Source organism: Pseudochaenichthys georgianus, chromosome 13 (assembly GCF_902827115.2).
Source record: "Pseudochaenichthys georgianus chromosome 13, fPseGeo1.2, whole genome shotgun sequence".
Lineage (NCBI taxonomy): Eukaryota > Metazoa > Chordata > Actinopteri > Perciformes > Channichthyidae > Pseudochaenichthys > Pseudochaenichthys georgianus.
The window spans coordinates 11,196,369-11,209,701 of NC_047515.1; the positions used below are offsets into that span (position 1 = coordinate 11,196,369).

A 13,333-nucleotide genomic window follows, 5' to 3' on the forward strand; every position below is an offset into this window, starting at 1 on the left:
TACAACTCATAAATAAGCTTTGGTTTTGAATATCACCCACCTCATGGTTTGCAAAACGAATGTCCCGGGAAAACAAGACTGCCAGCCAATCACAGCCCAGCTTAACTTCGATGCCCTTGGCCAGTTTCTCCAGCGAAGGCAGGTGATTGGTGGGGAAGTTGTAGGCCAGAGTTACATGGAGCTGCTTCTTATGAGGCTCCACATGCACCTCTGGAAGAAAAAACGTCCATAGTTCAAGAAGTTTCAGTAAGGTCAATGTTCCATAATCATCAGAGAGTCCAACCAACAACGCTCAACATTTCCCCATCAGATTCAAAAGACACTGATCTTTACCAGAAACAGAAATATGACAGTGCGTTAGTGCCAACACCATGGATCGAATCTGATTTGGCTCTGAGCTGCCTGAAATACTCTTTGGCAGTCAGTATCATTTTCGCCTGTGTTTAAAGGAGAGTTACAGCGACAGATGAGCGAGAGTTTTAATAACCCGCCACGACCGCCACCCTGACCAATCATTTACTGACATTGCTGGGGCAGACAGCCGGTCACCACACATTACACGGCCATGGTATAGTGATGAACTGATGCTGAACTCTATACCAGCGGTGAAAAGGAAGTACATTTACTCAGCTACTGCAATTAAGTGCATTTAATGGTGCTTGTACTCTACATGAGTGTTTCCTAGGGCTGTCAAAGTTAATGTGATAATAACGCGTTAATGCAACTTCCTTTGAAAACCACAATTCATTTTGTCACTCGTTTTTGCACACATGTTCCTTGACCCTCAGCCCGCTCCGTAGTTTGGGAAATCAGGCAGCGATGGTGCAATAAAGTTGTGAATGGCGAGCAAAAGAAAAAGCCTGAAATGTTTATAAAAGTATATATTTGTATAACGCCATCATATTCGTTCATAAGTTTATTGAAAACATGGAAAATATCCCTTTAAGGTACATTTAATGTCCAATCTGCATAATGAATACTTGGTACGTGAAGCATTTCTTGATGCTAAAACTATTAATCTTTTACTGAAGTTACATTGTTAAGTAGCAAGGACTTTTACTTGTAACACTTCCTAAACAAGTGGTAATCCCAGGGCATTGTGTTTATGTTTACTCATTTGATTCTTTATGTAAACAGGCAGGCTCATTGAGAGCAGAGTATGAAACACAAGCACACACATAATGAAGATGATGCTGTGTTGCGCTTCACTGCTAATGCTTGTTGAAGTGACTGATTTCTGGCTTTCACTTAAGCCACATGAGGTCAGGTGAGGCTGTCCAAAACACTTTTCCCAAATAGAATGCATCGATATGTTGTTGAGTTCTTCTTAAACACGATTATGATTTATTCAGCAATACACTCTGGTTGACTCTCCGGGAAACAAAAGAAATCCAACTTCCAAATGTCACTACTGTAATCAGGCAATCGATTGTCAAAAATACTTAAAATAGTGTGCCACATAATGCGATCTTCTATGTAAAATAATGCGCCAAATAACGTGGTCAGAAAACTGTAGGCCCTCCGCCATCTTACTGGAGAACACTACAATTATCTCGTCTCTTTAAAGCCCCGCTCACCACAGCTGCCCACAATCAAAACATATTTATATAAATACTAGCTTTCATAAATATATTTCAAACATTATATTTCAACTCAAAATATATCTAAGATATGCTCATCTTAAAAGGCTCCAATGCTTGTGCTTCCTACCTGCCTTCCTGGCGGCCTCTGTGGAGAAGTCAGCGGCAAACTGCTTGAGGACGTCGGCCACCGTCTCCTCCACGAACAGGCCGATGAAGTTGGAGGATGTGTAGAGCTCCAGAGGCAGAGGGCTGGGGAATCGACCCCGCCACTGCTGGACGGACGCCTGCAGGGCCTCACACAGGGCTTCCACTTTGTGGTCTGCACACTGTGTGGAAGGAGGGTTCATGGGAAATTGGAAAATAAACAAATGGTTCTTTGTTGTGCAGACAGAGGTAAGTTAGGGTAATGAAGTACATGTCTGAAATAGTCATAACACACAGGATGCAATCACAGTGCAACTGATATGAATGAACATTAATTATTGTCCTTCGTGAAGCTGCACAACTCACCATGAAGAACTGGCAGAGGGTGATGTGTGGGAAAATGTTGTGTGCTTTGTTTTTGCCACATGTGACGCGGCTCTGCTGCCAGAAGTGTGAGAGCTGGTTCTGCAGGGGTCCGCTGGGCCGCAGGTAGAGGACAAACTCCCTGGGCAGAGGCTCGTCCAGGAACGGGTCATCGACATGAGAGAAGAGCCTGGAGGGAGAGGGAGCAAGCCTTCAGTTACTTTGAAGCTTCTATTGAGGTTTAGAAATGATGCTTCGAATGTCTGTCGTCATTATAATAATAAAGTTATTCTATTCATTCGAGTACAATGACTGGGGCAAGCAGGTGCGCAAAGTGGGGCCATACAAAATGGATTGAAGCAGAATATATATATATTATTTAAAAAAAAAAAAATGTGTGCAACCAGTCCCTTTATTATAGAGATAAAATAGTAATGGGGAAGCAGACATGCGTCAAATGGTCCCAGGCCGGATTGGAACCAGGGTCCTTCACTTGGCGCTACAGTACATGGGCAGCCAGCTAATTCACACTATTGGTCTTTACAACACTCGGGAGTTTTTGTAAATGTTCACATTTGCCTGAATCATACATATGCAGCTACAACTTGAATCTAATTCTACAAATAGTATCATACTTATAATAAATTAGAGATCCACTTTAATTAATCCCAAGGGGGAATTCAGTTTTTCCCTCTGGTGTTATTTTATAATTACACATAGGACCTATAGATGGAAAGGTGTCAGAGTGAAAGGGCTGCCAGTGTTCCGGCGCCAGTGAGCAGTTAGGGCTCAGTGCCTTCCTCAAGGACACCTTGGCAGTTCCCAGGAGGCGAACTGGCACCTCTTCAGCTACCAGTCCACACTCCGTATCTTTTGGTCCAATCGGGACCTGAACCGGGGACCCTTCAGTTCCCAAGCTGAGTTCCTTCCAGACTGAGCTACTGCGTCCCACATTGGTCTATCGTACTCCTTAGATGCAAACATACCAGCTTTAAACACAATTCATATGAATAGACACACAGAATGCATTTAAAAGCATTTGAATGTCAATGTTATTAAAAAAACATTGATGCTTCTGACTCTTCAGTACAGCTCTTTCGATGGTAACATCACTCGACCTTGAAGTCAATGACAACAAACATTTTAAAAGAACTCTTTGGCATTCAATATTCCAATGATCCTATTTGCTGTACAATAATTAGGGGGGACTTTGTTCTGCCGAATGCATTCAAAATATGCAGCATGCTTCAATTTACCAGCACTTTGATAACATAGTGTGTAAATGATAGGTAGCACTTTTTTCTAATTTGGTGACATTTCTTATCACACATATTTGTATTAAATCTGTTGAGAGGAAGCTAATGAAATGATTAAATATATCATTATTAATATTATATTATTTTTGTTATTTATTTGCCGACAGAGGTTGCATTTCATTTCTCAAAAGTAAGAGGGCTGCTTGAAATGAATCAATAAAATCATTATTTCTCAACAACATACACAGGATATACTGTACCAATTTGTACAACAGAGGGCAGTATAACACACATTTTCCGTAACTTTGGATGGGTCTATAAACTATACATAAATGTAATGTTTTCACTCACCAGTCACATGCTGCTTGAACACTCCGACCTCCTGTTGATACCAGAGCTTTGAGTCTGTAAGAGAGCAAAGCAGGAAAAGAAAATGTCATTATTTTCACATGACATGTTATTTAGCTGACACTATAATCCAAAGCAACTAACATACGCTTCAATTTCCAGACATGCCAAGAGAGCAATTCAGGGCTAAGTATCTTGCCCAAGGAAACGTACACATGTTGGCTACAGGTCATTTGAACACCACTGAGAATTTTCATCTACATTGTAATCATGTATAGAGTGAAAATATGCGCAGTAACAGAGTTTGAATAGCCAGCACTGCAACAAGGAGAAATGTGGAGAAGATACTTCTATCTGAATGAAGTTAATCATTGATCTTCTCTTTACAGGAGTCTGCTTCAAGAAAAACTGTCTTGGATCCACACCTATGTGGAAGCTCTGTAGATATTTAGAGATGAAAATTAAGGCTTTAAAGACGATAACCAAACAAAATAAGGTTTAAAGCTGTTGATGGAATACTGCCACTCTAAATGGGAACAAAACATATTATTGGAAAACAATCTCTATAAATAATTGTTGGAGTCCTTAATGTTTTGAGATTGTGTAGAGTTTTTAGATTTATTTCACACCATTACATTGTAACTTTAAGATTAGGAGTCTGTATAAACTTGGGCTATGAAACCAATAGAATACCATTAAAAGTGTCACATTCCTCCATAGAGCTGAGGCGAACTGCAAAGTCGATGGTCATTTGCTGTTGTTGAACTAGAAAGGCTTTTGCCGTAGAACTCCGCCAACGCTGTTTCCATAAGTAAAACAGTACGTGTGTCCACCCCATGATTCGTATCCTCCCTAAATCTACTCTTCCTTGGCTCATGCTTCAACTTTCCACCAGGTTTCAGGACATTTTGGCCACAAGATGTTTTGACAATCTTGCTGACAAACCAACAAACCAAACCGTACATTGTGAAAGGTAACAATTCAGTTTTGTATTCTATATCTATGTGACTAGAAGGGATTTTGGAGAGCGCAGATCTCCGCCAAGTAAAAAAGAATACATGTATCCACCCCTTGATTTGGATTTAAACGTGAGGAACAGAATACTGGCACATTTTCACCAAGTTTTATTAAAATGTTTCCATAATCTTGCTGACAAACAAATAAACTGAACCGAAAATATAAAGTCATTAGGGAAGGTAACAATTTAGTTTTGTGTTGCAATAAAACCATTTTTAATGTACAACACCTTCATTTAAAAAAGGTATTTATATATTATTTCTATTCCCACCTTTTAATGCAAAAGGTCAGCGTGTGTAAATGAGTAATGGTACATTTATGTCAGACAGACTAATGGCCAACTGGGGGCAGAACAAAATGGATTGCAAATAAGAGGAAGCGTTGACTAGTGATTCTTTAATATATCATTTCATAATACATTTGGTGAACTAGAAGGGCTTTCCGAGAGCATAGAATTCCACCAACGCCCTTTCCATAAGTAAAACATTAAACGTGTATATTCACCACGTGATTCAGATTCACCCTGAAATGTGGCCAATGCTCTACGCTTCCATCTAGTTTGATGAACATTGTGCCAATAGTTTTTCCATAATCTTGCTGACAAACCAAAAGCCGACAACCTCTTAATCTCAAAGGTCAGAGTGCCAATGAGTAATGGTAAATTCATGTCAAGATTTGAAGAATACTACATTCTTAAACTCACGGAAAATGATACATTGTGTAGTAGGACTCATGAAGGACTCCTCTTAACCATAACGTAAGACTCTCAGTTACTTAGGAAACACTTTTAAGTGTATTCTGGTTTGAGTGAAGAACCTCAACCTGCATATCATTATTTTCTTAAAATGTGTGTTTATTATCTACTTTGAAGAACTGAAGAGAGTGATCAATCAGTCAGTCAAAGAAATCTAAATACAATACTTTAAAGAAGAAAAATCAAAAGAGAGCTGAGAAAAGACTGAACTAACTGGCTTCAAACAGCGTTCCCAATTCAAAAATATATAAAAGTCCCGATTTCACAAAACAAACAATGTTGCAGCTAATGATGAAAACAGATTGTTAAATTTTAATTTTTGCCATGGCAACTCCACATGTTTTAATTTGCCGGGAAGCATTACAAAGGATGAAAGAAGCGGAGAGAATGATCCATTCATGTCTCCATCCTTACCTCAGCAGCACCTGGAGGCGCAGCTGATAAGCAGGAGGAGGAAAAGGCAGATCAGATAGCGCACATTAGAGCCGCAGAATCTAATTAGTTGCCACTCAGGAGATAAGAGCTTGTACATGCTAATGTGGTTTTCATCTCTCGGGGGCTAGCAGCTTCCCTCAGCATGGCATGAGATGTTGTTCCTGTGGGATGGGACGGGTTGTGTGTGTGTACAGAACAAGTGCATTATAATATAGCACGCACTCTTATCGACCTCTAAAATGAAAAGCAAGCATTCACACACAATTTCATACAATGGTAGCAGGGGATACAATACACCATGCCACTTGATTATCAAGAAGGACAGATATTCATATGTTTAAGTATCTTGAGTTCAGTGTCTTGCCCATTGAAACTTCTATGTGTAGACTGCAGAGACCAGGGATGGACATTTATGAGTGGCCCGAGATTATATTGGACTTTCCACGGAAACCCTGAGTTTATAATTTCAAATATATAACTATTTAAGGGACCTTCAGGGAAACCCTTTTAGAATGATAGCACATCAGCAGAGGGCAATGCAGATTTTCTTTTAAACAACTGGTCTTTATACACAAGACCCAAATCACATATACCAAGCAAAACGACATCTGGCCTTTTTGTATTCAACTTCACCACAGAGAGCTCAGTTAGCAGCCGTTCTGACCACAGCCGAGACATCAGAGTCAGCACACTGCGAAACACTGTGCAAAAGGCGGCTTGGGTTGTGTGAAGCTGCTGTGTCCCACAGGTGTAGACCTACATACCATTGCATGTGTGTGTGAGAGAATCAGAAAGAAGGAAGAGAGAACGAGAAGCAGCGGCTGAATAAGGAACCACTTCAACGCACACCCACACAGCAGTAAACAGTATATCGAGAGAATGTAAAGAAAAGCTTTGCCACATACTAACACCTGGTTTACATAGCAGTAATAACCGTCCCATATCTAACACAAGGTTTTCAAAACCATGAGAAAGAAATGGTTTGGGGAAGTAAGTCCTGCAATGCATACGGTATCATAACGTAAGTCATTGTGCAAGACAAACACAATGTCCCATACTGTAGATACTGTATTTGCCTATACATTATCTAAATGTGTGCGTATGAAATACAGACAATCAAGCATATCATTCATACTGCTATGCTAGGACTCAAGCGGACAACAACCTAATCCTGGTTACTTAGAATGTGTTTGAAGAGCTTGTTTTGACCCTTCCCCAAGCCGTTATTACAGGAGAAAAGTAAAAAGTGAAACAGTGTTTGCTACAGTGTTAGCCGCTAACGTTAGCATGCCCTGCTTCCTAGCTTAATACCCATAGCCACCATACTACTAAGGCCCTCCAAGGCCAAGGAGCAATTCACACCTCATCATTGTGTGGGGTTACAGGTTGTGTAAAGAGACTAGACTAGCATACCCACTGTAGCATTTCTTACTGTGTGGAAAACGGATCTGAATGCCTCTGGGCATTGACTTCAGGCTAACATGAGCAGTTATGTCCTGCCATATTGTATTTAGTGAAGTGGATGCTCCCACAACCTTGTACAAGTGATTACTTCATGATACCATGTATCTTGTCATAAAGTGTATTTAAGAGCCTTTTAAAGGGTTTTCCTTTAATAAACACTTGGTTGTAAACATACAGTAACACATGGTTGAACTCAACCAACTCATGCAAATAATATTAGCTTCTGCCAACTAGTTAGCTACAGTTGATCTGACAGAAACAGTTTCAGCTATTTCAGCCGATAAAAGAAGAGTAATTTTTTAGATAAGTTACATTTAAGCACATATATTCTAAGATAGAGATACAACATATACATAGCAATGAGCAATTTCACGATAGACTTCATGTTTTTCTTCATAAGGTAATGCAGGGTTGCCAACTTTGGGTACCTGGCTGGAGTGAGATTTTGGTATCATGGGTTTAATTACACATATGCGCACGAAATGACTGCTATCGTGTCAGTAGCGGGACCTTAGCATATAGGATATATACAATATATACAAAGACACAATATTGGACACAGACTATAAAGGGCACACAGTTTCATTCACTAATGAAAGTCAAACATGTTTGTTTCCACTGTTTTATTGTGTGCATAGGCCTGTCGCGAATCGCGATAAGCAATTAGTTGACTTATCGTAGGATAAATAAAAATGAACTCGATAAATTGCCATTTACTAGCAGTTTGAAAGGATGTACTTGAATTATTATTATATATTATCATTATGTCAATGGTCTAAAATGGTCATACAACAGTGCCGACAATATTATCGTTTATTGCAATAATTTCCGGGAAAATGTATCCAACAAAATTAATTATCGTGAGATGCCTATACATGAAACACACACACACACACACACACACACACACAAACAAATGTACAGACTTACTCCAAACTGCCAAATATATTAATTAACACACTCTCACTCTCATACTCTTTGACTATTTTGGCCTTGTAGTAGAACAATAAGCAGCAAACTTTTAATTTTTATCATTTCTACTGGATCTTAGATCTGCGCATGCGCAATACGGGTCGGCAGTGGCGGCCACGGAGTATTTGTGTCGGGTAATCTATGGTAGGGCTAACCCATACAGTGGTGGGGCTCAAGTCAGTATTTGCAATGTAATTACATACACGCTCCCCTTGACAGTGAAACGCCGCGCGTAAAGTTTAGATTATTTCCTCAATCCAAATTGAACTGTATGAAATAAAAAGGCAAATGTGTCTTGAAGTAAATAAAAAGGGCGACCTGGAGCCAATCCTGCAATTTCCCCACAAGTGAAAGAGTTGACATGCTGAAAACCCAACCCCTGCAGGGGGGTCTGGGGGGATTCTCCCCCAGGAGATTTGTTGAAATACTAACATAAAATGCACATGCTGGTACTCTCTTGAGAAGAAAAATAAATACATCTATTACTACACGACATATTTTAAAAAATGAATGCCATTTTAGGTTTTTGTTACTTTGTTCTGAAAGCTGAACCTGCTGCTCCTCACAGAGAGAAGAGGGAAGAGGCTGTGAATTACTTTACATTGTGGATAAGGGTGGATAGCCCCCATTGTTCTGTGTGTCAAAATGAAAGACAGCCCACACACCTATCAATCATCAAACCGTGGGGTCTTATTTTGGGGTAATGTGTATCTTATGTAGTATATAGAGATGTACTACAGCAAAAGTATTCTCCGTCGGGACTTCCTGCAACAACAACACAACGCTGTTATCTTGATTCTGATTGGTCAGAAGATATTATCAAAGATGTTCTACTGAGAAGACGATCACTACGTGACAAAAGTTTTCAAAACCGTTTCTAGTCTTCGGTATTCTTGTTTTGGCGTGAGAATAGTTTGGGCAGCGTGAGAGCGTGAGATTGAGAGTGTGTCACATGCCAGATGCGTGAGAGTTGGCAACCCATCAAAACGTTAATCTTGTAAATATATAATCTCATGGTAGAAAAGTAATTCATATATTGTGTTTGAGGCTGTATGTTAGATGTATTGTCAGTCTAAAAAATGGCTCCAAAGGCAATCCTAAAGCTTGGAGGCTTCAACAAATTACAAAAATGTTAAGAAGCAATACTATGGCATTAATCATTGAACAACGGGCATGGGACAACATGTTTCGAAAGAAAAATGTGTATAATGGGGGCAAAGATCTTTGCACAGATAGTTGATGAACAGATGATTCACAACTCGTTATTTGTGGCACCATGGGCCCTTTTATGTCTGGTGACAAGCAAACATTGCATTCCTCGGTAAGGCCTTCGCATGTGGTGGCAGCGGTGTTTCTCTGCATCAAGACTTGTATCACTTTCAATCACCTTATTCTGCCCTGTATGACAGAACCATGCAGAATCAAATCAGGCATTACGTTCACAGTTAGAGATGTCCCGATCCGATCACGTGATCGGGGATCGGAGCCGATCACGTGATTTTCAAAAAATCGGGGATCGGGATTTTACATTTTTTTTTTTTATAATATATATATTTTTTTATTTAATGTTACAAAACAAAATGACCATGTTCACGTCTTAAAGTCATCCTGAGGACTTAGTTTTGGTTTAAAATTACACAACATCATGTATGTGTTGCTTTCTTTGGGCTTGTTTTCATAGACCTGGTTGCTTATTTCTCTGAAAGCTGGCAACAGAGTGGGCAGGGCGCAGTGTCTAATAGTAGCAATAAGCTAACGAGAGGCTACGTTCAGCTGGTGACTCGGGAGTCGGGACAGAGAAAATGTCAGGAGTTTGGAAGTATTATAAAATTGAAAGCGAAGGCAGTGTAACAGCCAGATGCAATGTTTGCAAGGCAGAGGTTCCGCGTGGTGGAAAGAACAGAGCTACGTTCAACACGACCAATCTAATACGCTACCTGAGAAACAAACACCAACACCAACACGGCGAGTACACAGCGGCCACTCAGGTAACGGCACGGAAACAACCGACACTTTCAGAGACTATTAAAAGGAAAGAGAAACTGCCCCAGAACAGTGAAAAGGCCAACACAATAACAGCCAAGATAGCTGAACTCATCGCGTTGGATGACCAGCCGTTATCTGTTACCTTTTTTTTCTCTTAATGCATTGCATAAAGATCGGAAAAAATCGGTATCGGCAGATTGTCAAAATCAAATGATCGGAATCGGATCGGGAGCAAAAAAAGGTGATCGGGACATCCCTATTCACAGTAAAGCCGAAGCACTGCAACATGACAATAAAAAAACAGCCAGAAAACTATGAAACATAAACAGATGGGAGCCAAATCCGAAATCCAGAGCTTGTTCAAGCGACCCCTGCTCCAAAGCAAACACATGTCACTAGATTGATATCTCGAATGAGCCAAACAACACTTTGTGACACTGAGCAAGTACTACAACTATTGTTGAGTTATACTCATTCCTGCCAAATGTGGCATAACCAGTGAGTTAATCTAACTGCCACATAACCTTTTTACATCGGGACGTGTGGTATTTTATAACTTCACTCCATTAATAAATCATCTAAGGATCAATGGTGCAATATATCACATCTTGTGGTTCTTAACTCTGTGCCTGTTTGCTGCTGATGCTTGGTGTGAAATAGTATGTAAACCACAAGGATGAGCAAATTGTCAGCAACTATGAACTATCCAGGGTTAAAATGTGGAATAAAGAGATACTTGAACAGTTTTGTATTATAATTCATGAATGTAGGGAACTTGTTAACATCTCATTTAAAAAGGATGGTACAAATTGTAGCAACAGAGGTCGACATATGCTGACTTTTACTCCTTAGGGAGGATCAAGCTCCAGAAACACTAGATATTACAATTACCATAAAGCAACTCAATAGCTTCTTTCCTTATATCACTGTAGATCTTCGAAGCCTGGTTAACGTCCTCTTTTTTCAGTAGTAGTTGTTCCTTCTCAAGCCTAATTCCAGATGACCCTGATGACATCATCCAGGCTACTTTGTCAGATTTGACTAATCTCCACAGACACAGGAGACATTACAAAACTGTTCTTAATGATTAAGTGGTATTCTCCATGGTGAGTAAATTGACCTTTGCTATGTAAAATAGTTGTTTAAATTCTTGAGTTGATTTATTAGACTTAAAAAGAAAAATGTTTGAGCTGATGTTCAAAACATGACTTGTGATTCTTTGTATCTGAATGACCTTTGCTGATCACGATTTAGAGCAGTGGTCACCAACCTTTTTAAGCCCAAGATCACCGACCTCGGCCTAGGTGAAAGGCGAGATCTACCTATTGCAGAATTGAGTGAAAAAGACGGCCTTTGAGGCCTTTTATATAGGCTAATTGCATCTGAATTACTGTTAAATGAAGGCTCCATAATCAGCTCACGGCATATAGGCAGGGGTAAAGTGCTATTTTTACGAGTGGGGGGCGGACCTCACCTCCTCTAGGGGGGTCCTCACCTCCTCTAGGTCCTCACCTCCTCTAGGGGGGAAAACAGAACTGTAAACAGATTTTCTTTTTCGTTATGGATATTTTACAAATCACCCTTTTAAACTGCATTCTTGTTTTACTGCCATATAGTATTGCATACCTGTTTTTCATTTATTCTCTTATTGTTTGTATAACTATAATGATCATATGAAGGTGTGCCACGGAAATAATCTTTTGAATAATTTGTGACAAAACCGTTCTAAACACTCAAGAGTCCTTTAGCTCACCAGAGCCCCTCAGTCTGACAGGGGAGGACTCTCCTCCAGCTTGTTGTGGAAACAGCTCCTTATGTCCGTTAGTGCAGCTAGCTAACCAGATGCTAACATGACGGTCCCCGCTAGCACCGGTCTCTCTCTCTCTCTCTCTCTCTCTCTCTCTCTCTCTCTCTCTCTCTCTCTCTCTCTCTCTCTCTCTCTCTCTCTCTCTCTCTCTCGCTCTCTCCTCTCTCACACTAAATGTGCTATTGCCACACACACACACACACACACACACACACACACACACACACACACACACACACACACACACACACACACACACACACACACACACACACACACACACACACACACACACACACACACACACACACACACACACACACACACACACACACACACACACACACACCACACACACACACACACACACACACACACAGCCGAGCTTGAATGACACAAGCACACGTGTATTTCCATGCAACTTTCTGATTGGTCTGGTGACTTGCCTCTGTTGCATTCACTGAACACGGGAAATTGCACTCCTGCCGTCCTCTCTTGTGTCATGATGAGGTTCACGTAAAGCACGGTTAATGTATTATATTATTGAGGTGTCTCAAATATACGGCAATCAAGTGGTTCCTGCTAATGGGGTGGTGGATGATAGGTTTACATCTAAAAACGTATTTTTCAAACATTATTATTTGTATTATATTTGTATTTCTTTTGTTACTTTTTTTTGTAACGGTCCGCGATCTACCCGCACCACACTCGCGATCGACTGGTTGGCGACCACTGATTTAGAGAGGATACGTTTTGTGTGGGGGAATAGTTATAAGTAAAGGCCGGCCCAAAAGGCACCAAACCAACATCAAATAACTAGTTTTGACGAAGCCACCTGCTAATTTCCGTGTTGCCTTCATCTTTGCCAAAAGGCTCACTTGAACACATCACTAAGACACCTATGTTCGGCCCCTTCGTGAATGGAAATCACTCTCCATAGCAGCAGGTGGCGAGTATTAGAATCAGATGAGATGAAGGTTTACAATGAGCAGATTATGCCCACAGCACAACACACACACAGCAACAACATGGTCAACGTACGCTGATCGAGGTCTCTAACTTGACCAACGTTCAATAATCGGCTTGGTGTCTCAAGGCCTTTAGACAACAACTGTAGCTGCATGTCAACATGAGGGGTTGGAAACCCCAATTTAAAGTGATTTTTCTCAGTGTTGTACTCGTTTCTGAATCATGGCTGTAAAAT

At 40.4% G+C, this 13,333-nt stretch overlaps 1 protein-coding gene across 1 annotated transcript in view; it reads right to left on the reverse strand.

Annotated features, from left to right (window-relative positions):
• The window catches only part of ubash3bb (ubiquitin associated and SH3 domain containing Bb), a 56,288-nt gene that overhangs the window by 7,285 nt on the left and 35,670 nt on the right, over positions 1–13,333 (reverse strand). Inside the window, exons 2-5 of the mRNA XM_034097652.1 lie at positions 3,698–3,751; positions 2,094–2,280; positions 1,711–1,909; positions 41–210 (exon numbers count right to left, since the gene is read on the reverse strand). Coding sequence (XP_033953543.1) covers positions 41–210; positions 1,711–1,909; positions 2,094–2,280; positions 3,698–3,751 — 610 coding nt within the window. The remainder of the gene's footprint in view (positions 1–40; positions 211–1,710; positions 1,910–2,093; positions 2,281–3,697; positions 3,752–13,333) is intronic.